Source organism: Ovis aries, chromosome X (assembly GCF_016772045.2).
Source record: "Ovis aries strain OAR_USU_Benz2616 breed Rambouillet chromosome X, ARS-UI_Ramb_v3.0, whole genome shotgun sequence".
NCBI classification, from domain to species: domain Eukaryota; kingdom Metazoa; phylum Chordata; class Mammalia; order Artiodactyla; family Bovidae; genus Ovis; species Ovis aries.
Window position 1 is genome coordinate 60,963,052 of NC_056080.1, and position 26,786 is coordinate 60,989,837.

Below are 26,786 nucleotides of genomic sequence, written 5' to 3' on the forward strand. Positions count from 1 at the left end.
AACTCAAACCCAAAACAACGAAGTAAATGGAAACAGGATCATATGTATAAATATTTACCTTAAATGTAAATGGGCTGAATGCCCCAAGCAAAGACAAAGGCTGGCTGAATGGATACAAAAACAAGATGCCTATATATGCTATCTACAAGAGACCCACCTCAAAACAAGGGACACATACAGACTGAAAGAAAAGGGCTGGAAAAAGATATTCCACTCAAATAGAGACCAAAAGAAAGCAAAAGTAGCAATACTCCTATCAGATGAAATAGACTTTAAAATAAGGCTGTGAAAAGAGACAAAGGACACTACATAATGATTAAAGGATCAATCCAAGAAGAAGAAATAACAATTAGAAATATATATGCACCCAACATAGGAGCACCACAATATGCAAGGCAAATGCTAACAAGAATGAAAGGGGAAATTAACAGGAACACAATAATAGTGGGAGTCTTTAAAACACCACTCACACATATGGATAGATCAATCAAGCAGAAAATTCACAAGGAAACACAAACTTTAAATGATACAATGGACCAGGAAGACACAATTGATATCCATAGGACATTTCACCACAAAACAATGAATTTCACCTATTTCTCAAGTGCACATGGAAACTTCTCCAGGATAGATCACACCCTGGGCCATAAATCTAGCCTTGGTAAATTTAAAAAAAAAATTGAAATCACTCCAAGCATGTTTTCTGACGACAACATAGTAGGATTAGATGTAATCACAGAACAACTATCAAAAATTCCAACATATGGAGGCTGAAAAAAATGTTTCTGAATAAAAAATATATCACAGAAGAAATAAATAGTAAATCAAAATATGCATAGAAATGAATGAAAATGAAAACACAACAACCCCAAACCTATGGGACACTGTAAAATCAATGCTAAGGGGGAGGTTCATAGCAATATAGGCTTACCTCAAGCAACAAAACTTAGTCAAATAAATAACCTGACTCTACACCAAAAGCAACTAGAAAAGGAAGAAATGAAGAACTCCAGGGTTAGTAGAAGGAAAGAAATCTTAAAAATTAGGGCAGAAATAAATGCAAAAAAAAAAAAAGAGACCATAACAAAAATCAATAAAGTTAAAAGCCGGTTATTTGAGATGATAAATAAAATTAACAAAACATGAGCCACACTCATCAAGAAACAAAGGGAGAAGAATCAAATCAACAAAATTAAAAATGAAAATGGAGAAATTACAACAGAAAACACAGAAATACAAAGCATCATAAGACTACTATCAGCAACTATATGCCAATAAAATGGACAACTTGGAAGAAATGGACAAATTCTTAGAAAACTATAACTTCCCAAAACTGAACCAGGAAGAAATAGAAAATCTTAACAGACCCAGCACAAGCATGGAAATTGATACTGTAATCAGAAATCTTCCAGCAAACAAAAGCCCAGAACCAGACAGCTTCACAGCTGAATTCTACCATACATACAGAGAAGAGCTAACTCAAACTCTTCCAGAAAATTGCAGAGGAAGGTAAACTTCCAAACTCATTCTATTAGACCAATCTCACCCTAATATCAAAAGAAGACAAAGATGGCACACAAAAAGAAAACTACAGGCCAACATCACTGATGAACATAGATGCAAAAGTCTTTAACAAAATTCAGGTAAATACAATCCAACAACATAGTAAAAAGATGATACATCATGCATGACCAAGTGGGCTTTATCCTACGGAAGCAAGGATCCTTCAATATCCAAAAATTAATCAATGTAATACATCACATTAACAAATTGAAAGATAAAATCCATATGATGATCTCAAAACCTTTGATAAAATTCAACATCCATTTATGATAAAAACAGTCTAGAAAACAGGCATAGAAGGAACATGCCTCAACATAATAAAAGCCATATATGACAAACTCACAGCAAACATTATCCTCAATGGTGAAAAATAGAAAGCATTTCCCCTACAATCAGGAACAAGACAATAGTGCCCACTCTCATCACTACCATTCAACATAGTTTTGGAAGTTTTGGCCACAGCAATCAGAGCAGAAAAGGAAATAAAAGGAATCCAGATTGAAAAAGATGAAGTAAAACTCGCACTGTTTGCAGATGACATGATCCTCTAGATAGCAACCCTAAAGACTCCACCAGAAAATTACTAGAGCTAATCAATGAATGTACTAAATTTGCAAGATTTAAAATTAACACACAGAAATCACTTGCATTCCTATACACTAACAATGAGAAAACAGAAAGAGAAATTAAGGAAACAATTCCATTCACCATCGCTACAAAAAGAATAAAATACGTAAAATTAAATCTACCTAAAGAAAAAAAAGACCTATATATAGAAAACTATAAAACATTGATGAAAGAATTCAAAGAGGACACAAATAGATGGAGAAATATACCATATTCACACATTCAAAGAATCAAAATAATGAAAATGAGTATACTACTCAAAGCAAACTATAGATTCAATGCAAATCATATCAAGCTACTAAAACTATTTCTTTAGAGAACTAAAACAATTAATTTCACTATTTGTATGGAAATACAAAAAACCTTGAATAGCAAAAACAATCTTGAGAAAGAAGAATGGAATTAGAGGAATCCACCTGCCTAACTTCAGGCTATACTACAAAGCTAGTCATCAAGACAGTATGGTGCTGGGACAAAGACAGAAATATAGATCACTGGAACAAAATAGAAACCCCAGAGATATACCCACTCACCTATGGACACCTTACCTTTGATAAAGGAGGCAAGAATATACAATGGAGAAAAGAAAATCTCTTTAAAAAGTGGTGCTGGGAAAACTGGTCAACCATCTCTAAAAGGGTCAGGAAGCAACAGTTAGAACTGGATATGGAAAAACAGACTGGTTTCAAATAGGAAAAGGAGTACGTCAAGGCTGTATATTGTCACCCTGCTTATTTAACTTCTATGCAGAGTACATCATGAGAAACGCTGGGCTGGAAGAAACACAAGCTGGAATCAAGATTGCCGGGAGAAATATCAATAACCTCAGATATGCAGATGACACCACCCTTATGGCAGAAAGTGAAGGGGAACTAAAAAGCCTCTTGATGAAAGTGAAAGTGGAGAGTGAAAAAGTTGGCTTAAAGCTCAACATTCAGAAAACGAAGATCATGGCATCTGGTCCCATCACTTCATGGGAAATAGATAGGGAAACAGTGGAAACAGTGTCAGACTTTATATTTTGGGGCTCCAAAATCACTGCAGATGGTGACTGCAACCATGAAATTAAAAGACGCTTCCTCCTTTGAAGAAAAGCTATGACCAACCTAGACAGCATATTAAAAAGCAGAGACATTACTTGGTTGACAAAGGTCCATATAATCAAACATATGGTTTTTCCAGTAATCACATAGAGATGTGAGAATTGGACAATAAAGAAGGCTAAGTACTGATGAATTCGTGCTTTTGAACTGTGGTGTTGGAAAAGACTCTTGAGAGTGCCTTGGACTGCAAGGGGATCCAACCCGTCCATCCTAATTCATCCCAATTAAGCCGAATTCAGACTTAAATTGAAGAAAGTAGGGAAAACCAATAGACCATTCAGGTATGTGAAGAAAGTAGGGAAAACCACTAGACCATTTAGGTATGATCTAAATAAAATCACTTATGATTATATAGTGGAAGTGAGAAATAGATTTAAGGGCCTAGATCTGATAGAGTGCCTGATGAACTACAGATGGAAGTTTGTGACACTGTACAAGACATAGGGATCAAGACCATCCCCAAGACAATGAAATTCAAAAAAGCACAATGGCTGTCTGAGGAGGCCTTACAAATAGCTATGGAAAGAAGAGAAGCGAAAAGCAAAATAAAAAAGGAAAGATATAAGCATGTGAATGCAGAGTTCCAAAGAATAGCAAGGAGAGATCAATGCAAAGAAATAGAGGAAAACAACAGAATGGGAAAGACTAGAGATCTCTTCAAGAAAATTAGAGATACCAAGGGAACATTTCATGCAAAGATGGGCTCGATAAAGGACAGAAATGGTATGGACCTAACAGAAGCAGAAGATATTAAAAAGAGGTGGCAAGAATACACAGAAGAACTGTACAAAAAAGATCTGCATGACCAAGATAATCATGATGGTGTGATCACTCACCTAGAGCCAGACATCCCGGAATGTGAAGTCAAATGGGCCTTAGAAAACATCACTACGAATAAAGCTAGTGGAGGTGATAGAATTTCAGTTGAGCGGTTTCAAATCCTGAAAGATGATGCTGTGAAAGTGCTGCACTCAATATGCCAGCAAATTTGGAAAACTCAGCAGTGGCCACAGGACTGGAAAAGGTCAGTTTTCATTCCAATCCCAAAGAAAGGTAATGCCAAAGAATGCTCAAACTACTGCACAATTGCACTCATCTCACATGCTAGTAAAGTAATACTCAAAATTCTCCAAGCCAGGCTTCAGCAATACATGAACCGTGCACTCCCTGATGTTCAAGCTGGTTATAGAAAAGGCAGAGGAACAAGAGATCAAATAGCCAACATCTGCTGGATCATGGAAAAAGCAAGAGAGTTCCAGAAAAACATCTATTACTGCTTTATTGACTATGCCGAAGCCTTTGACTGTGTGGATCACAATAAACTGTGGAAAATTCTGAAAGAGATGGGAATACCAGACCACCTGATCTGCCTCTTGAGAAACCTATATGCAGGTCAGGAAGCAACAGTTAGAACTGGACATGGAACAACAGACTGGTTCCAGAAAGGAAAAAGAGTATGTCAAAGCTGTATATTGTCACCCTGCTTATTTAACGTATATGCAGAGTACATCATGAGAAAACCTGGGCTGGAGCAAGCACAAGTTGGAATCAAGATTGCCGAGAGAAATATCAATAACCTCAGATATGCAGATGACACCACCCTTATGACAGAATGAACGTTAAAGAGGAGAGTGAAAATGTTGGCCTAAAGCTCAATATTCAGAAAACTAAGGTCATGGCAAATAGATGGGGAAATAGTGGAAACAGTGTCAGAATTTATCTTTTTGGGCTCAAAAATCACTGCAGATAGTGATTATAGCCATGAAATTAAAAGACACTTACTCCTTGGAAGGAAAGTTATGACCAACCTAGATAGCATATTCAAAAGCAGAGACATTACTTTGCCAGCAAAGGTCCATCTAGTCAAGGCATGGTTTTTCCAGTGGTCATGTATGGATGTGAGAGTTGGACTGTGAAGAAAGCTGAGCACCGAAGAATTGAAGCTTCTGAACTGTGGTGTTGGAGAAGACTCTTGAGAGTCCCTTGGACTGCAAGGAGATCCAACCAGTCCATTCTAAAGGAGATCAGTCCTGGGTGTTCATTGGAGGGACTGATGCTAAAGCTGAAACTCTAATACTTTGGCCACCTCATGCAAAGTGTTGACTCATTGGAAAAGACCATGATGCTGGGAGGGATTGGGGGCAGGACGAGAAGGAGACGACAGAGGATGAGATGTCTGGATGGCATCACCTACTCGATGAACATGAGTTTGGGTGAACTCCAGGAGTTGGTGATGAACAGGGAGGCCTGGCATGTTGCAATTCATGGGGTCGCAAAGAGTCAGACATGATTGAGCGACTGACCTGAACTGAAAGAGACAAAGGACCTGTATGCAGAAAACTATAAGACAATGATGTAAGAAATCTAAGATGACACAAACAGATGGAAAGATATACCATGTTCTTCGATTGTAGAATCAGTATTGTGAAAATTACTATACTACCCAAAGCAACAAACAGATTCAATGCAATCCCTAACAAACTACCCATGGTATTTTACATAGAACTAGAACTAAACATTTGACAATCTATATGGGAAAACAAGAGATCCTAAATAGCCAAAGGAATCTTGACAAAGAAAAACAGCTGGAGTAAACAACCTTCCTGATTTCAGACTAAAGTACAAAGCCAAATCCCTCAAGACAGTATGGTACTGGCACAAAAACAGAAATATAGACCAATGGGACAAGATAAAACGCCCAGAGACAAACCCATGCACCTATTGGCACCTTACCTTTGACAAAGGAGGTAAGAACACACAATGGTGAAAAGCCTCTTCAATAAGTGACACTGGGAAAACTGGACAGGTACATGTAAAAGGACCAAAGTAGAACACTTCCTAACACCATACACAAAAACAAACTCAAAATGGACAAAAGACTTAAATATAAGGCCAGAAAGTATAAACCTCTTAAAGGAAAACATAGGTAGTAGACTCTGACATAAATGAAAGCAAGATCCTCTTTGACCCACCTCCTAGAGTAATGGAAATAAAAACAAAACTAAACAAATCAGATGTAATCAAATTTAAAAGCTTTTGCATAGCAAAGGAAACCATAAATAAGATTAAAAGACAACCCTCAGAATGGGAGAAAATAATTGCAAATGAAATAACTTAAAATAGGATTAATCTTCAAAGTGAATAAATAGCTCATAGAGTTCAATATCAGAAAAACAAATAGCCCAATAAAAAAATGTGCAGAAGACTTAAGGAGACTTTTCCAAAGGAGACATTCAGATGCACAATAAACACATTAAAAGATGTTCTGCTGCTGCTGCTGAGTCGCTTCAGTCGTGCCCAACTCTGTGCAACCCCATAGACGGCAGCCCACCAGGCTTCCCAGTCCCTGAGATTCTCTAGGCAAGAACACTGGAGTGGGTTGCCATTTCCTTCTCCAGTGCAGGAAAGTGAAAAGTTAAAGTGAAATCGCTCAGTCATGTCTGACTCATAGCAATCCCATGGACTGCAGCCTACCAGGCTCCTCAGTCCATGGGATTTTTCCAGGCAAGAGTACTGGAGTGGGTTGCCATTGCCTTCAACATCACTAATTATTAGAGAATGGAAATACAAACTACAATGAGGTATCACCTCACACCAGTCAGAATGGTCATCATCATCAAAAAATATACAAACAATAAATGCTGGAGAGGATGTCGAAAAAAGGGTACCCTATTGTACTGTTGGTAGGAACATAAATTGGTGTAGCCTCTATGGACTACAGTAAGGAGATTTCTCAAAAACCTAGGAATAAAACTACCACATGACTCAGCAATTCCACTGCTGGGCATACCCTGAGAAAACCATAATTGAAAAAGACATACACCCCAATGTTCATAGCAGCACTATTTACAAAATTTAGGACATGGAAACAACCTAGATGTCCATTGACAGATGAATAAAGATGAAGTGCATATACACAATGAAATGTTACTCAACCATATAAAAGAACATATTGAGTCAGTTCTAGTGAGTTGGATGAACCTAGCACCTATTTAACAGGTGAAGTAAGTTAGAAAGAGAAAAACAAATATAGTATATTAATGCATATATATGGAGTCTAGAAAAACAACATAAAGAATGGATTTACAGACACAGTGAGGGAAGGAAAGAGTGGGAAAAATAGAGAATGTAGCATCAACATATATACACCACCATGTGTATAATAGACACCTGGTGAAAAGCTGCTATATGACACAGGGAGTCTAGCCTGGTGCACTGTGATAACCTAGAGGAGTGGGATAGGGGCAGGGGATGGAGGCTCAAGGGGGAGGTGATATATGTTTAATCAGGGCTGATTTGTGTTGTTATATGGCAGAAACCAACATAATATTGTAAAGCAAAATGAATATCCAACAAAGTCCTATTGTATAGCATAAAGTGAAGTCACTCAGTCATGTCCCACTCTTTGTGACCCCATGGATACCAGGCTCCTCCGTCCATGGGATTTTCTAGGCAAGAGTACTGGAGGGGGTTGCCATTTCCTTCTCCAGAGAATCTTCCTGACCCAGGGATCAAACCCAGGTCTCCCGCATTGTAGACAGACACTTTACCGTCTGAGACATTGTATAGCATAGGGAACTGCTGAATATTATATGGCAGCTTGGATGGCAGGGGAGGTTGGGGAGAACGTATACCTGTTCATGTATGACTGAGTCCCTTTGCTGGTCACCTGTCACAACATGATTAATCGTCTATATTCCAATATAAAGTTTAAAGTGTCTATTAAAAATATACATTTAAGATCCATGTATAACCCTTAAATATACATTTAAGATCTGTCCAATAGTGAAGTGAAGTCGTTCAGTCATGTCCAACTCTTTGTGACGCCATGGACTATAGTCTACCAAACTTCTCAGTCCATGGGATTTTCCAGGCAATAGTAATGGAGTGGATTCCCATTTCCTTCTCCAGGGGATCTTCCTGACTCAGGGATTGAACCCAGGTCTCCCACATTGTAGACAGACGCTTAACCATCTGAGAATAATTATACCTCAATTTTAAAAACCATAGCTTTGCCTATACGGACCTTTGTCTGCAAAATGATGTCTCTGCTTTTTAGTAGTACTCTGTCTAGGTTTGTCATAGCTTTTCTTCTAAGGAGCAAGCATCTTTGCCATGTGACATTTATTGGGTAGGTTTCTTTTTTTATTGTTGTTTCTTGGACTTTGTCCTTTTTTTCTTGTTTACATCATCTTTGTGGTGCACCTCACCCCAATAAAACAGACAGTCAAGTAAATAAAATAAAATAAAAAGGGTAAATAAAAGCCCAAAGCCTATCCTTGAAACACTGAAAAAATGTTCTTACTATCAGAAGTGGCTTTTATTTTTTCCTATTAAAGACACATTTTCTAACTATGCAGCTATATTCTTTTGTTGTAGCCCTGTCATTTAAATTGTTCTTGGACTTTTTTTTACTATCAGAAGTGGCTCTTTTCTTCCTATTAAAGGCACACTTCCTAACTATGCAGTCATATTCTTTTGTTATAGCCCTGTCATTTAAATTATTTTTGGACTTTTCCTTCTGTGTTATGAAGATTACTTTTGGACTAACTCTAAAAATAGAATTTAATATTTGAGAGGAGAAAAAGTCAAAACCAGACTTTTTAGGAATGATTCATCTAAAACCCAAGAAACTATTAAAAAATTCAAATTTTCTAATTTTTTCACATAATTATGGATGTTTTATAGCTCTTTGGATTTTAGATGAATCATTCCAAACAAGACTGGTTTTGATTTTTTCTCATCCCAAATATAAAAGTTCTATTTTTAGAGTAAGTCCAAAAGTAATCTTTATAACACATAAAGAAAAACCCAAGAATAATTTAAATGACAGGGTGATAGCTCAGTTGGTAAAGAATCCACCTGCAATGCAGGAGACCTCGGTTTGATTCCTGAGTCAGGAAGATCCACTGGGGAAGGGATAGGCTACCCACTCCAGTATTCCTGGGCTTCCTTTGTGGCTCAGCTGGTAAAGAATCTGCCTGCAATGTGGGAGACCTGGGTTTGATCCCTGGGTTGGGAAGATTCCCTGGTGAAGGGAGAGGGTACCTACTCCAGTATTCTGGCCTAGAAAATTCTATGGACTGTACAGTCCATGGGGTCACAAAGAGTCGGACACAATTGCGTGACTTTTACTTTCACACATCATTATTTGTGAGATTATCTCAACAATCAAAATGGAGATACACATTTTGGAACAAACTTTATACTGTAAACCTAATAATTATGTCATCTAAGCACATTAAACAAATCAAACTGTCTTCTGAGTCACACACAAAATATTATCTTGCAAGGCAAGCAGAGTTACTTAAGTACATAATTGGTTGTATGTTTAATGTATTTAGTTGGAAAAAATAAATTATAGCATGATTAAAAAAGGAATGTAACTATTTAAGCCAAAGCAAGTTTTTTCCTATTCAAACACCTAAATAAATATCTTTAAAAAGTGAATCATTATCTGTTCAAAATCCAGGATAGTATTAATATTTTAATCCAAATTCTGACAAAGAAAAAAGGTCAACTTAAGTATAGTGACAATGTTGAACTTTACCTGAACCCTATGTTCCAAGGAAACAGGGATAATTAAGAAATCACCCTCATTATTTTTGTATCCAGAACAACAAACTTCAAAGGACCACCTTGCCCTTGAATATGACACATCTCTGTCCTTCCACATGACCTACATAAAATTCATGCTGACTCCCTTGCTTATCTATTATACAATACAATAGGCATTATTTCTCCTTTGAACAATATAAGTCCATTTCCCATGTGGTCACCTTTTTGTTCATTAAGGACCAGCTGAACCATCTATTGTGATTTAGCAGTAGGACAACTAGTTGAGAAGATTTCTAGGTGTTGAAATTAAAGCATCCCAAGTGGCATACACAGCAGTAACTCCAGACATATATCTCAGACGGCTCTCAGTTTTACACTTGGTAGTATATACATGTGATGCTACTTTAATCACTCATCCCACCCTTTCCTTCCTCGACTGTGTCCACAAGTCTGTTCTCTTTATCTGCGTCTCCATTCCTTCCCTGTAAATAGGTTCATCCATATCATTTTTCTAGATTCCATATATATGAGTTAATGCACTATATTTATTTTTCTGATTTACTTCATGCTGTAAAATAGGTACTGCTGCTGCTTAATCACTTCAGTTGTGTCCGATTGTCTGCAACCCTATGGACTGCAGCCCACCAGGCTCCTCCATCCATGGGATTTTCCAAGCAAGAGTACTGGAGTGGTTGCCACTGCCTTCTCTGAAAATAGGTGCTAGGTTCAGCTAACTCACTAGAACTGACTCAAATGCAATCTTTCTTTATGGTTGAGTAATACTGCATAATAACATAAAATAATACTTCTACAAACCCCAAATTTCCTTCCTTTTCTATGATAGGTATTTGAGATGCTCATTATTAATAAAGGTTCTGGCTATTGCAAAAGACTGAATAAAACTATTTTCTTAATTGTCTGGTGCACTTGTCTTTCACAATGCTACCATAATTAAAGTGTGGTACTAAGAGAGTAGATCTTAGAAGCTCTCATCACAAGTGAAAAAATAACTATGGGGAAAAAACAGTGTACTGAATAAAGACAACTAAAGGAAAAGAATAGAGAAAAAAATCCTCCCCAAAATAAATCCTCCCACATGTGGTAAAATTATTTTTGACAAGGGTATCAAGACCGTTCAATGGGGAAAGGCAGTCTTCAATAAATGGCACTAGGAAAATGATATCCACATAATCTGAGATTCTTTACAGACAGTTCCAGCAAAGCAAATTTAAAAAGGCCTATATAGTCAAACAAAATTCTTGCTGTGCTTATGTAAATAATAAAAATTTAACAACCTTAAAATTTTCTAAACAAGAATCTAAAAAGGGGAGGACTCTACAGAGACATTTTATGTTTCAATGGAAAATTATTATACATACATATGGGTCATTGTAGCTCAGTTGGTAAGGAATCTGCCAGCAGTGCAGGAGACCCGAGTTTGATTCCTGGGTTGGGAAGATCCCCTGGAAAAGAAAATGGCAACCCACTCCAGTATCCTTGCCTGGAAAATATCACAGACAGAGGAGCCTGGTGGGCTGCAGTCCATGGGGTCGTAAAGAGTCAGGCACGACTGAGTGACTAACACTTACTTACTTACTTATGGGTCATTAGATTCTGGAATAAAATTCTTAATATGACTGACAAGGTCTTGCAGAAAAAGCCCCAGACTGAGATTGGCAAATAAAATACAGGTTGCCTAGTTCAATTTGAATTTCATGTAAACAATGGTTAATTTTTTTAATATAAGTATGTCCCTAATCTGTTGATCTGAAATTGGAATTTTATTGGGCATATATATATATACGTCATCCTTATCTTAGGATTATTTTCCACTCACATGTCAAATCTGAATTTCAGTCCATGGGGTACACAAATCCCATGTCTAGTACCTTGACCAGTGGCTGGATGACTAGAGACATTACCAGGTAATTAGCCTCTGTAGAAGGCAGTTATTTAGCTGAATAGGTGGGCTTAAGAGCAGGCTGATCTCCCAGAACACTGGCAAATGCACACAGATATAGGGTAGTTGTTGCACCTTAGGCTCAAGAGTGAAAAAAACAGATTAGAGGTATGCAAACAATTACAGTTTGATAAAATCTTAGGATGAACTTAATAAGAAGGGCTGTGGTTTCTTTTCCTAAAGTAGAGGTTTCTCCACTTGGGAGCCTACATGTGTGAAACAACCAATATCCACTGAGAGGGTCCTATCCTGAATATGTTTAGGGAAATAAAAGGTTTGGGGGTAACTGAGTGCTTTGGGAATAAAGGCATCCTAAGATAGAAGGAATCACATATGAAAAGGATAAAAGAAAGAGAAGCTGGGTATGGAGAAGAAAAAAAGAAAGAAGGGAGAGGGGGAAGAGGAAAAGGACAGGCTCATTGGGAGAAGAGAAAGAGCAGGATCCTCTCTGGACTTTTTGGAATTTTAGGTGTCACAAACATTTTATGTACAAAAACTAAACACAGATACAAGCACCTAACTGGGACTATGCAATGGAAAGCAGACTATTCTAAAGGGTCCTTAGAAGAAATGAAGTTGATATTGAAACAAGAGGAACTGCTAAGAAGCTTTGTCATCTCTACTGCTGATATATTATATCTAAATATTATTCAGGTAATTTGGTGGTAGAAGTGTCCCAAATTTTAGACATTTCCAGGAATTTCAGAGGGAAATGGAGTTGATTAAAGACCTGTAGTCATATTCCACTAAATTAAAAGTCTAGAAATTTTGGAGACGTACGTACACATGATTCTCAACCAAGATTAAGAAATAGTCCCTCTTCCTCAAGACTAGTCTTTCTTCCTCAAGGTTAAGAAATAGTCCCTCTCCCTGCGCACTCGCGCAGGTCAGATAAACTCAGATGTCATTATGTCACAGCAAGAAATACACAATAATAGAAACAGTGCAAAGTGTAAAACTGGTAGAGAAAAGGAAGTGATTAACTCTTGGTAAGATGAGATTTGGCTTCAAAGGCTACAAGAGAAATATCAAAGGATATCAAGAGAAATCTGATGATGAACAAGAATTCACATGGTGGACAAATGTGGAAGCATGAATGACCAAATGACCAAACAGTCTGATTTATATTGCATTGGTTTCTTTCCCTTTTATCTGAGACCACAGTTTTTCCACTAGAAGGAGACCACAACATGTCTAAAGATGGGATGAATAAAAAACATGACTGGAATAGGGAGAAATATTACAACTGAACTAACTACCCAGGTAAGAAGAGCCAACAGGAAAACTGGATATGATCATCTGGCCAGCAAATAGGAAGAACAAATAAAAGATGCCCTTAAACACAGAAAACAGCTACTATTTCCATTTGTCCATTATCCTCTATACAGTTTAAATGAAGAATTGCATCTAATTGGAATTTAGGCATCTTTGAAAATTCTAGGCCCCATACAGAAACAAAAAACAAAAAACAAAAAACAAGAACAACCTAATGACTTGCTAATTCTGTTATTCCCAAATATTAATTACATGTCAGTTCAAATAACTTGATGCTATCTGTAGTGATTCATAGCAGCTTTGTGAAAGTATACAGGGTAGGAACTTGTACAACAGTATTAAGTACAAGCTTCCCAGGTGGTGCTAGTGGTAAAGAATCTGCCTGCCTATGCAGGAGTCACAAGAGACACAGGTTTGATCCCTGGGTTGGGGAGAGCTCCTGGAATAAGAAATGACACCCCACTCCAGTATTCTTGCCTGGAAAATTCCATAGGCAGAGGAGCCTGGCAGATTATAGCCATGGGGCCCCAAAGACTCAGACACGACTGAGCAACTGAGCACAGCACTCCAAGCCATATCTGGTATGGTTCCTGCTTCTGATAAAATATATATATCTATATCCTGGGAGAGACATGCATCAAGAAATAATGTCAAGATGAGGGGTTGAAGATGGCAGAGGAGTAAGACATGAAGATCATCTCCCCACAAATGAATCAAAAATACAGCTGCATGTGAAAAAGCTCCTACAGATCATCTATTGAATGCTGGCAGAAGACTTCAGGCTTCCAAAAAGACATGCTAATCTCCACATAAAGCAGTAGGGAAATAGCACTGAGGGGAAAAAAAAGAGAGAGAGAGAGAGAAGAAACCAGACAGGTCCTGCATCTCAAAGAGGGAGCTGTGAAGGAGGAAAAGCTTCTGCATACTTGGAAACCCCCTTACAGGTGGGGAAGCGGGGAGCTTTGGGGAATGACACAGTAGATACTTGGAAGGCAAAATGGAGAATTCACCACAGTGATCACTGTTGACCATCACCTCCCAGCCAAGAAGGGGTTTGCACACCCACTGTGGTAAATGCAGTCTGCTGTGAAGGCTCAGGAACCAGGGGTCAAACCCCAGGGAGAGGACCAGAGTTGAATTCTGTGAAGATACTCTGAGGGGCTTAGTACAACACAGCCAAGGGAGTCTAGGGAAAATGCCAGGCCCACCAGAGAGACAAGATCATTGTTGCAGGGACCCTCTAACTCCATGCACTCACAGATGGCAGGTACCCACCTTCGAAAGTGCCATAGGTGGGATGAGCTGGCTGTGGTCTATGACCTCAGAGGTGGATATATGGACCTGCTGCTGCCAAAGCTGGCATGAGTGCCAGAGGTAGGGGAAAAGACAGGGCTGTGACTCCAAGGCTGGGCATGATTGTTGCTGCACTGACTGCCAAGCTGTGAACAGGCACATTTCACTACCCACAACATCTTGGGAGACTATGTAGCTTGGCTCATCCAAGGGACCTATGACCAGAACCAGTACCTCTGAGAGAGTGCACAACCCACCTCAGACTAGCAATTTCTGGCAGGTCTATACTGCTGCAGGCACTCCCTAAACTGTCATACCACTTCTCCCCAGCCTGACTGAGAAAGTGAACCCTGATAAGCCACAGCTTTTGCCACCTCTTGTATGGGCAAGGAACAGATTCGGGGGTGGGGGTGGGAGGCGTGGCCTACAAGCGAAGGTGGGGCCAAAACAAAAGCAGAGTACCAGGGGCTGTGTGACCAAAGAGGATGAAGGGAATTCATTCCTGCAGCAGCAGGTGCAGCAGATTAAATTCCCATAATTACCTTGAGACTGTGGACTTTAGAGGCAACTGTGGACCTTGAAAGAAAGAACAACCTGGAATAAGGCCAGATCTGAGTAGGAGTTGACCCCACATTGTCCACAGACCTTCCTAGAAATACAAGGGGACTTTCTGAGTAGGCAGGGCTTCCCTGATAGCTCAGTTGGTAAAGAATCCACCTGCAATGCAAGAGACCCCAGGTCGATTTCTGGGTTGGGAAGATCTGCTAGAGACGGGATGGGCTACCCACTCAAGTATTCTTGGGCTTCCCCTGTGGCTGAGCTGGTAAAGAATCTTCCTGCAATGTGGGAGACCTGCATTTGATCCCTGGGTTGGAAATATCCCCTGGAGAAGGGAAAGGCTACCCACTCCACTATTTAGGCCTGGAGAATTCCATGGACTCTATAGTCCATGTCGTCACAAAAAGTCAGACATGACTAAGTGACTTTCACTTTCACTGAGTAGGCAGATGACTCATATTGAACAACTAACAAAGTAGGAACACAACCATACCCATTAGCAGACAGGCTACCCAAAGTCATACCAAGCTCACAGACACCCAATAATGCATCACTGGGCATGACACTGACATCAGAAAGACAAGATCCAGCTGCACCCATCAAAACATAGGTACCAGTCCCCCTCACCAGGAAAACTTCACAAGGCACTGCAAAAACCACAGCACTGGAGGCAGAAACCATGAACTATGATGTGGGAGCTTGTGTAAAGGAGACATCAAACATAGTAAATGAAACAAAATGAAAAGACATAAAACATGCAGCTGAGGAAGGAGAATGGTAAAAACCCACCAGACCAAACAAATGAAGAAGAAATAGGCAGTCTGCCTGAAAAAGTATTCAGTGTAATGACAGTAAACTGTGGAAATGAAATGAAGGCACAGATAAATCAAATGGGGCCATGGATTGAGAAGACACAAGAAATATTTAACAAGGACCTAGAAGAAATAGACGACAATCAACAACATAACTGAAATTTAAAAAAATACGCAAGGAGGAAGGAATAGTGGAATAACTGAGGCAGAAGAACAGATAAGTGAGATGCAAGATACAATGATGGAAATAACTGAAGCAGAACAGAATAAAGAAAAAAATTACTAAAACAATTAAGGAGACTTTCAGAGACCTCTAGGACAACATTAAGCACACCAACATTTGAATCATAGGGGTCACAATGATAGTGGAAACATTAACACCCTAAATGGACAGATCATCCAGACAGAAAATTAACAAGGAAATACAAGACTTAAAAGACACATTGGACGAGATAGACCTAATTGATGACTACAGGATATTCAAACCAAAAACAGCAGAATACACTTTTTTCTCAAGTGTACCTGTAACATTCACCAGGATAGATCACATCATGGGTCGCAAATCAAGCCTTGGTAAATTTAACAAAATTCAAATTTGTATCAAGAATTTTTTGACATAATGCTATAACATTACATATTAATTACAGAAAAATAATTGTAGGAGAAAGGCCTACTAAAAGGCCTGGCAAAAGAATTAAACAATCTTGCTGAGAGGACAGGACTCCAGTATGTGACTCCCAAAGGAATCCAAGAAGGAACAAAAAAACATCTTGAAAGCAGGATGTATGCCTGGGGGCGCTGCTGCTGCTGCTGCTGCTGCTAAGTCGCTTCAGTCATGCCAACTCTGTGCGACCCCACAGATGGCAGCCCACCAGGCTCCCCTGTCCCTGGAATTCTCCAGGCAAGAATACTGGAGTGGGTTGCCATTTCCTTTTCTAATGCATGAAAGTGAAAGTGAAGTCACTCAGTGGTGTCCAACTCTTAGTGACCCCATGGACTGCAGCCTATCAGGCTCCTCCGTCCATGGGATTTTCCAGGCAAGAGTACTGGAGTGGGGTGCCATTTCCTTCTCCAATGCCTGGGGATGAAAAGCCATCAACAGACTGTTCCTATCTTTGGCACCTGGGAGGTAAATAAAGATTAACTGGGTCTTTGTCCATGAGGCAGAAAAACAGGGATACAAAAGTGTTAAACGTTAACAGCACAGGATTATCATTGAAGGACACCTGGCCTGCTATGCTCATGTCCGACTCTTTGCGACCCCATGGACTGTAGCCTGTCAGGCTCCTCCATCCATGGGATTTTCCAGGCAAGAGTGCTAGAGAGGATTGCCATTTTCTTCTCCAGGGAATCTTCCTGACCCAGGAATCGAACCCAGGTCTCCTGCATTGCAGGCAGACACTTTACCATCTGAGCCACCAGGGAAACCCAAACACGTACAAGCAAGTCTCAAAAAGTATAATAAAGCAGACTTGAGATAGTTTGGGCACCTTCACCTCGTGGTGGTTTTGGTCCCCTTATTCCTGCTGTAACTTTCTTGACTGTTTCTCATTCTTTTGCTGTGCTGCACTTTCAGGAACCTGTGCCATTGAGCTGGACTCAACAAATAACCATAAAAACACAAACACATAGAGGCTAAACAATATGACTTTAAATAGCCAAGAGGTCACTGAAGAAAATCAGAGGAAATTTTTTAAAATACCTAGAAACAAATGACAATGGAAACATGACAACTAGTAAAAGCAGTGTTAAAAGATAAGTTTAGAGCAAACAAGCCAGATCAGAACACAAGAAAAACTTCAAATTAACAACCTAAACTTATACCTAAAGCAATGGGAAAAAGAAAAAAAAAAATCCCAAACTTAGTAGAAAGAAAGAAATAATAAAGATCAGAGCAGGAATAAATGAAAGAGAAATTAAGGAATCAACCAAAAAGATCAATAAAACTAAAAACTGGTTCTTTGAGAAGATAAAAAAAAATGAAAAGCCATTAACTAGACACATCAGGAAAAAAGGAGATGACTCTAATCATTAAAATTTAAAATTTAAAAGGAGAAGTTACAACAGACAGGCAGAAATACAAAGGGTTATAACAGACTACATGCAATGAGCAACTACATGCAATAAAATGGAGAACTTGGATAAAATGTACATTTTCTTAGAAAAGTATAACCTTCCAAGACTGAACCAGGAAAAATTAGAAAATATGAACAGACCAATCATAAGTACTGAAATTGAAACTGTGGTAAAAATTTTTTCCAGCAAACAAAAGCCAGATGGCCTCACATGCAAATTCCATCAAATGTTTAGAGAAAAGCTAACATCTATCTTGCTTATAATCTTCCAAAAAATTTCAGAGGGAGGAAATCCCCCAAATTCATTCTGCGAGGCCACTATCACCCTGATACCAAAAGCAGACAAATATATCAGAAAAAAAAGAAAATTACAAGCCAGTATCATTGATGAACATAGATGTAAAAATCCTCAAAAAGTTCTAGCAAACAGAATCCAACAATATATTAAAAGAAGTGGGATTTATCTCAGGGATGAAAAGATTCTTCACTATATGCAAATCAATCAATGTGATATGTCATATTAAAAAATTGAAAGAAAAAAAAACTATGCTTCTCTCAATAAATGCACAGGAAGCAATCAACAAAATTCAACACACATTGATGATAAAAAAAATCTCCAGAAATATGTCATAGAAGGAGCCTACTTCAACACAATAAAAGCCATATATGACCAACCCACAGCAAATATTATTCTCAATGGTGAAAAACTGAAAGCATTTCCTCTAAGATCAGGAACAAGACAACGGTACCCACTCTGGTCGCTATTACTAAACATAGTTTTAGAAGTCCTAGACACAGCAATCAGAGAAGAACTATAAATAAAAGGAATCTAGATTAGAAAAGAAGTAAAACTCTACTGTTTGCAGATGACATGATACTATAGATAGAAAACTCTATAACTGCCATCAAAAATCCCTAGACTTTTTCAATGAATTTAGTAAAGTTGCAGGATATAAAATTAATACACAAAAATCCCTTGCATTCCTATACACTAACAATGAAAACTCAGAAACAGAAATTAAGGAAACAGTCCCATTCACTACCGTAACAAAATGAATAAAATACATATGACTAAACCTCCCTTAAGAGACAAAGGACCTGTATGCAGAAAACTAAAAGACACTAACAAAAGAAATCAATGATGACTCAAACAGATAGATATACCATATTCTTGAACTGGAAAAATCAACATTGTGAAAATGATGATACTAATCAAGTGAATCTACAGATTCAATGCAATTACTATCAAATAAACAATAGTATTTTTCACAGAACTACAAAAAAATCTATAATTTGTATGGAAACAAAAAAGATCCCAAATAGCCAAAGCAATCTTGAGAAAGAAAATCAGAGCTGGAAGAATCAATTTCCCTGACTTTGGACTATACTACAAAGTTACAGTCATCACAACAGAATGGTATTGACCCAAAAACAGCAATAGAGACGAATGGAACAAGATAGAGCAGCCATGCACCTATGGGCACCTTATTTTTGACAAAGGAGGCAAGAATATACAATGGAGAAAAGACAGTCTCTTCAACAAGTTTCAGTGGGAATACTGGACAGTTACATGTGAAAGAATGAAATTAGAACACTACCTAACACCATACATGAAAAAAAACTCAAAATGGATTAAAGACTGAAATGTAAGGCCAGATGCTATAATGCTCTCTGTGAAAAACATACACAGTATACTCTTTGACATAAATGACAGCAAGATTCCTTCTGACTCACCTCCGGGATTAATGGAGATAAAAACAAAAATAAAAAAAATGGGATCTAGTGAAACTTAAAAGTTTTTGACAAGCAAAAGAATCTATAAATGAGATGGAAAGACAACCATCAGAATAGGAAACAATAATTACAAATGAAGTAACTAACAACTGGTTAGTTTCCAAAATATATAAGAAGCACATACAGCTCAATATCATAAAAACAAACAATCCTAACAAAATATGGGCAGAAGACATAAACAGACATTTCTCTGAAGAGGACATACAGATGGCAAATAAATATATGAAAAGATCCTCAACATTGCTCATTACTAGAGAAAGGCAAAAGAAAACTACAATGAGGTATCACTTCACACCAATCTGAGTGGCTATCATCAAAAAATTCACAAACGATAAATGCTGGAGAGGATGTGGAGAAAAGGGAACTCTTCAGCACTGTTGGTGGGAAGGTAAATTGATGCAGCCATTATGGATAACAGTAAGGAGATTCCTTAATAAACTAGCAACAAATCTATCATATGACCCCAGCAATCCTACTACTGGGCATATACCCTGAGAAAATCACAATTCAAAAAGACATATGTATGCCAATGCTCATTGCCGCAATAGCTACAATAGCCAGGTTATGAAAGCAACCTAGATGCCCGTGGACAGATGAATGGATAATGAAAATGTGGCAGATAATGGAATATTACTCAGCCATAATAAGGAACAAATTTGAGTCAGCTGCAATGAGGTGGATGAACCTAGAGCCTCTTATACGGAGTGAAGCCAGAAAGAGAAAAACAAATATCTATTAACACATATACAGTCTAGAAGAAGGGCACTGATGAACCATTCTCTAACTGACTTGTGGACAAAGCAGGGGAAGTTGAGGTTGGAAGATGTGAGAAAGCAGCATTGACATATATACACGATCATGTGTAAAATAGATAGTGGGAGGTTACTACGTAACACAGGGAGTGCAGCCAGGTGTTCTTTGATGACCTAGAGTGGTGCTATGGGGGAAGAGGGAGGCTCAACAGGAGGGGAGACTGAACTGAACTGATATTACTATTTCACACTGTTGTATGGCAGAAACCAGCACAACACTGTAAAGCGATTTTTCACCAATTAAAACTCATTATTGAAAAAACTAAGATTATGTTATGCAGCCCCATCAGTTCAGTTCAGTCGCTCAGTCGTGTCCGACTCTTTGCGACCCCATAAATCGCAACACGCCAGGCCTCCCTGTCTATCACCAACTCCCAGAGTTCACTCAGACTCACATCCATCGAGTCAGTGATGCCATCCAGCCATCTCATCCTCTGTCGTCCCCTTCTCCTCCTGCTCCCAATCCCTCCCAGTATCAGAGTCTTTTCCAATGAGTCAACTTTTCGCATGAGGTAGCCAAAGTAATGGACTTCCAGCTTTAGCATCATTCTTTCCAAAGGAATCCCAGGGCTGAGCTCCTTCAGAATGGATTGGTTGGATCTCCTTGCAGTCCAAGGGACTCTCAAGAGTCTTCTCCAACACCACAGTTCAAAAGCATCAATTATTCAGTGCTCAGCTTTCTTTGTTGTCCAACTCTCACATCCATACATGACTACTAGAAAAACCATAGCCTTGGCTAGACGGACCTTTATTGGCAAAGTAATGTCTCTGCTTTTGAATATGCTATCTAGGTTGGTCATAACTTTTCTAGCCAGGTTCAATTTCATCAAAGACTTCAGTTAATATATCCAGTTTCTTCACTCTCTATGCCTCATCCCCTCTATCTACTCACATCATTGTCAAATGCTTAGTCTCTGAAGCACATCATGATTTTAGAGCTTCATTGAAGGAACAGTTACTGAGTGAACACAGTGGACTAGGTATGTGGCATTATCAAGAGCATAATTTTGATTATCAAGATTATAATGATAACAGTAGGCATTATCACTGATAAGATGCCTATGACTTGGTAAAAAGGTGAACAAGCAGAACTCTTAGTTGAGGTACAAGCTATCTCAGAGGAAAGCAGATTAGTTTCTCTGTGACCAAGTTAGCTTCTGATGGATCTACTCCAAGTGTAGACTATTCCTCACAGTTTATTGGATCTATTCATGTAGGGTATCATGCAACAATCTAGGGTAGGGGAGAAATGTGATTAGTTAACCAACAAACTGATTGAAAAATAATTATTAATTGTGGATATATCCCTTTTGATTGTTATATTTTATTTGCCAAAAAGACATATTTTCAGGTAAAGGAAGTATGAAAGGCTCTAGTAAAGAACAGAAGAACACCTACAGTTAAATATTATAGATGTCATAGAAGGTAGTCTATAGTATACAGATTTAGGGGTTAAAAATAGCTAGAAAAGAGCATGAGACATAAGAAAAGAATTAAGGACAAGATATACTGGTAAAAGAAAATGAATGCTTTTCTTCCTAGATAAATTATGGTGAGCCTACATGAAGCCAAGGCAGCCAATTCATAGTGGTGTGGGAAAAGATCAGGATAGGTCAAAAGAAGCAGGGAAATTGAGTATCCCAATGAGAATCTCCAGAAGACATAATACGAGAGAATCTTTGAAAGGAAGTCTCCTTACATAAGTATAGATTATGTGCTAGCTGAGTCTTCTCCATAGAATGTAAGTCACACAAAGATAGGATATACAAGTAGGGTGTTCAGTGTTTAAACTATAGCCCTGACTGTAATGCTTGGCCCTTTGTAGGTACTCAAATGTTAGCTAAAATCAATGAATAAATGAATTAGGATCATCACCAGATCTAGAATTAGATAGTGGGCCAGGGATCAAGGTTTACCAGTTTTATGCATACATAAGTAAATTAACACTATTTTACATTTATAAATATTTATATTCATAACTTCTTTGTCTATTTTTTAGATATTCCTATTTGGAGGTTGATGTACACAGATGCACTATACCAACTGAATTGTACTGTCATGTGTGATTTGAATGAACCATTTTGGTCCTATTGACCCCTATAACTGAATCAGTGGGATGAGTAGTATGACATTTTGTTTTAGCTTATTATATATCAGGTAGAAGAATGTAGTGATACTGGAAATATAATTCTAAATAACTTATGAGAGTAAATAATTTTTCAGAGACTAAATATCCTGGGCCATGTTGTCAATTGTTTTATATATGAAGTGTCCTTTAGCTTATAAAATGCAATGTTAATTGGCCAGGAAAACAAAACTTAACATTTTTAAAAGTCAAGAGTGTAAAGTGATAAACAAAGACATATACTGAGGCATCAGTGATGTAATCTGCAATGCAAAATCTACATTACTGTTATTACTGGATACTACAGCACCCTCAACTGCTAACAGATTGAGATGTCAGGTCTGTAAGGTTATGGAAGTTAAGCTATGCACCACAGAAAAGACCAAAAATCTATGCTTTATCCAAACTGCATCTTTCCACACTCAACTTGTTCTATGAAACTTTATGAGAACTGAGCTTAGCAGACAGTTCATCACCATTCAAAAAAAGGAAGAAGAGCAGGTTTTCAGGAAGACATAAAAAATGAATTTAGTTTTGGGCATGTAAATCATATGTACCTGTATCTATGTACAGAGATCTTGTGCAAAAATTCCAGTACTGATTTCCTCAGCCTTTGGGGATTACTGCTTCAGCCATGATCAGTTTTATCCATTTACCAGAGTGTGTTACACAGATATGATCATTTTAATGCATAGCTGTTGTTGTTTAGTTACTAAGTCATGTCTGACTCTTTTGCAACCCCGTGGACTATAGCCTGCCCGGATCCTCTTTCCACAGGATTTCCTATGCAAGAATACTGAAGTGGGTTGTTATTTCCTTCTCTAGGAGATCTTTCTGATCCAGGGATAGAACCCTCATCTCCTGCTTTGGCAGGTGGATTCTTTACCACTGAGCCACCAGGGAAGCCCAATGTGTGCCATGACCTAAATATGTTTGAAAAGCACAGGTCCAGTGTGAAACTGGATCCATTAGTTTAGAACTCATGATATGATGTCTGGATTAGTGATTTTGGTGGGTTGACAGCACAGAGGTGCTAGTAAAAACCAAAGAGATTTGAAGTAACTAGAACCAGACTTTCTCTCCTGTGGTAACAATTAGAATCTGGGACAAAATATATGAAATAGCTGTTTGTAGTACTTGAACAATACACAGTATAGAACCCTAAAATGGGGGGGGGCAAGATAAGCCTTATCATTACCAGTTTGCTACCTGAAAACATTTTTTGAATGGTAGCATGGGGAGTGAGAGTTCAAGCTGAGCATGGACGTCTTGCTCAGTTGAAGAGACAAAGATCAGAGGTCAGAAAGGCTGAGTAAACTAGAAGTTCAGTACCAGAGAAGAGGGATCTATGTAGAAAAAGAACTGAAAAACCCTTAGCTATGGGTCCACTTGTGTCTGTCACTGAATACAAAAAAACCATGAGTGCCTAAGATGAAAATCCATGAGGCCAAAGAAATACCAAGAAGCTTTATTCTGGAGAATACCCAGAACTCACACAGAGCTGGCAACTGTTTAAGTTCCAAACACTAAAAATGAAGAGACAAAAGAAATTAGACCTTAGATGTAAGGCTAAACTAACCAGGAAAGAATACTTTATATCTGTCCTAGTAAGATTAAAAATAATCCTCAAATGAAGCAAGCTGATACACAAATAACTGACTGCAAAACAAAATTCAACACACTAAAAAAGAAATCACCAAAACTGCAACACTCAAGTCACGATGTACAGCATGTAACAAAACTTACCAGACTTATGTAAAAAAAAAAAAAAGAAAAATATGATCCATAGCTAGGATAAAAATCTAATCATTAGGAAAACATGTAGAAGAAGTGAATGGGGGGCAAAGATAGAAGGCTGGGAAATACCCAGACAAGATTTACAAAATAAGAAGAAAAGGGACCTGACAAAAGTCACTTGAAAGGAATAATGCATGTACACCCGTGGTGGATTCATGTCAATGTATGGCGAAACCAATACAGTATTGTAAAGTAAAATAAAGTAAAAATAAAAATTAAAAAAAAGAGACTGTTGAATCATAAACGTCATTTAGAGAGAAATTCAAAAGGAGGGAGTGGTCAATAAAGATATCAACTAAGACAGAAACTGAAAAGAGTTCACTGAATTTCATAAGAATATACCTTCTATGCCTGGCCAGAGTAGTTCCAATGGAGAGGTTGGGGTAGAATCCAGATTTGAGAAGGAGAGATGCTAATCATTATTTCAAGGAAAGGTGTCTCTGACTCAGCATAGGCAAGTAAGTGTACACTTTATATTTAAAAATATGTTCTACAACCTTAATCAATGTCTGCTTTCTCTTATAGCCATATTTCTTTCTAATATACAAACAACTCTCCAAAAGAATTATGAAATTAAAAGTGTTACCAAAAAAGGCATTCAGCAGCTTCTGAACCTGAATATTGCTGCCCACGGTACGGTACAATCCCTCTGTCTTGATTCCTAGAGAAAGAAAACCAGGTCAGTTTTATTAATATAGCTAGAACTTTCATCTCCCTCAAGGTAGAGAAAGTGGATACTTACACAATGGATTCAGTTCAAACAAGAAATGATCTCCCTACTGTCTCCAATCTCTCCAGCCCTCCTCTACAATAGGGAAACAGTCCTGAAACATCTCTGCAAATTATTCTTTCCATATTTTCATTTGGATTGTACCAAGCCCTCAATAACATGACTAGAAAAGAACACATTCTATTGTAAATAGGAAAAAAAATGCTTATGTGAGTAGCAGCGGATAACAGAGAACAGTGTTGTCATTTTGGAAAGAAGCTTGGGTTTAGTTGAAAAAGGAGGAGATATCAACCTTCAAGTTGTCCCTGGGCAGAGATATGAAGTAAGAGAGAGCTACAGTATGGCAGGTGTGAAGCAAATAAACATTTTGTGTACTGAGAAAGATTGAAGTAACATTTGGGAGGGAAAAAAAAAGAAAAGAGCCCTGGCGTACACACTACTATTGCCTATATTCAAAATATTCTCAGAAATAACAAAGTATCATTAATCTGGAAAAATATTAATGCCACATTTGCTTGATTTTAACTTTGTCCCCAACAATTTTTAAATCAATATGTATTGTGGCAGAAACTGAACTCTTATTTATTTAGGGTGGAACTAACATAACACTGCTTCAAAAGTACCAGATAGTATTTAAAAATATTTTATATGCCATTTGAATTTCTTTATAAGTAAAAGCAGGAAACCACAAATTATTCACATTTGGTTCTAAGTGTTGCTTCTTGACCAGCATACAGTTTTCTCAGGAGAAAGGTAAGGTGGTATGGTATTCCCATCTTTTTAAGAATTTTCCACAGTTTGTTGGGATCCACACAGTCAAAGGCTTTAGCATAGTCAATGAAATAGAAGTACATGTGTTTTTGGAACTCCTTTGCTTTTTCCATAATCCTAAGAATGTTGGCAATTTGATTTCTGGTTCCTCTGCCTCTTTGAAACCCACCTTGTACATCCAGAAGCTCAGTTCACATACTGCTAAAGCACAGCTCAAAGGATTTTGACTATAACCTTACTTGCATGTGAAATGAACATGATTGTACAGTAGTTTGAACATTCTTTGGCATTTCCCTTCATTGGGATTGGAATAAAAACTGACCTTTTCCAGTCCTGTGCCATAGCTGAATTTTCCAAATTTGCTGACATATTGAGTGCAACACTTTAACAGCATCATATTTTAGTATTTTAAATATCTCAGCTGGCATTCTGTCCCCTCCACTAGCTTTGTTCATAGTAATGCTTCCTAAGTCGCACTTGACTTCAAACTCCAGGATGTCTAGTTCTACATGAGTAACCACACACCATCATGGTTATCTGGGTCATTAAGACCTTTCTTGTATAGTTCTTCTGTGTATTCTTGCCACCTCTTCTTAATATCTTCTACTTCTGTTACGTCCTTAATGTTTCTGTCCTCTATTGTGCCCATCTTTGCATGAAATTTTCCCATAATATCTTCAATTTTCTTGACGAGATCTCCAGCCTTTCCCATTGTATTGTTCTCCTCTATGTTTTTGCATTGTTGGTTTAAGTAGGACTTCTTTTCTCTCTTTGCCATTCTCTGGAACGCCACATTCTGTTTGGTATGTCTTTCCCTTTCTCCCCTGTCTTTGCTTTTCTTCATTCCTCAGCTATTTGTAATCCTTCCTCAGACAACCACATGGCCTCCTTGTATTTCTTTTTCTTTGAAATAGCTTTGGTCACTGCCTCCTA

At 38.1% G+C, this 26,786-nt stretch overlaps 1 protein-coding gene across 42 annotated transcripts in view; it reads right to left on the reverse strand.

Moving 5' to 3' along the window:
* OPHN1 (oligophrenin 1) overlaps positions 1-26,786 on the reverse strand; it is a 716,686-nt gene that overhangs the window by 342,012 nt on the left and 347,888 nt on the right. For all 42 annotated transcript variants that reach the window (XM_060407314.1, XM_060407309.1, XM_060407304.1 and 39 more), the window contains one exon: positions 24,939-25,013. In XM_060407314.1, coding sequence (XP_060263297.1) covers positions 24,939-25,013 — 75 coding nt within the window. The remainder of the gene's footprint in view (positions 1-24,938; positions 25,014-26,786) is intronic.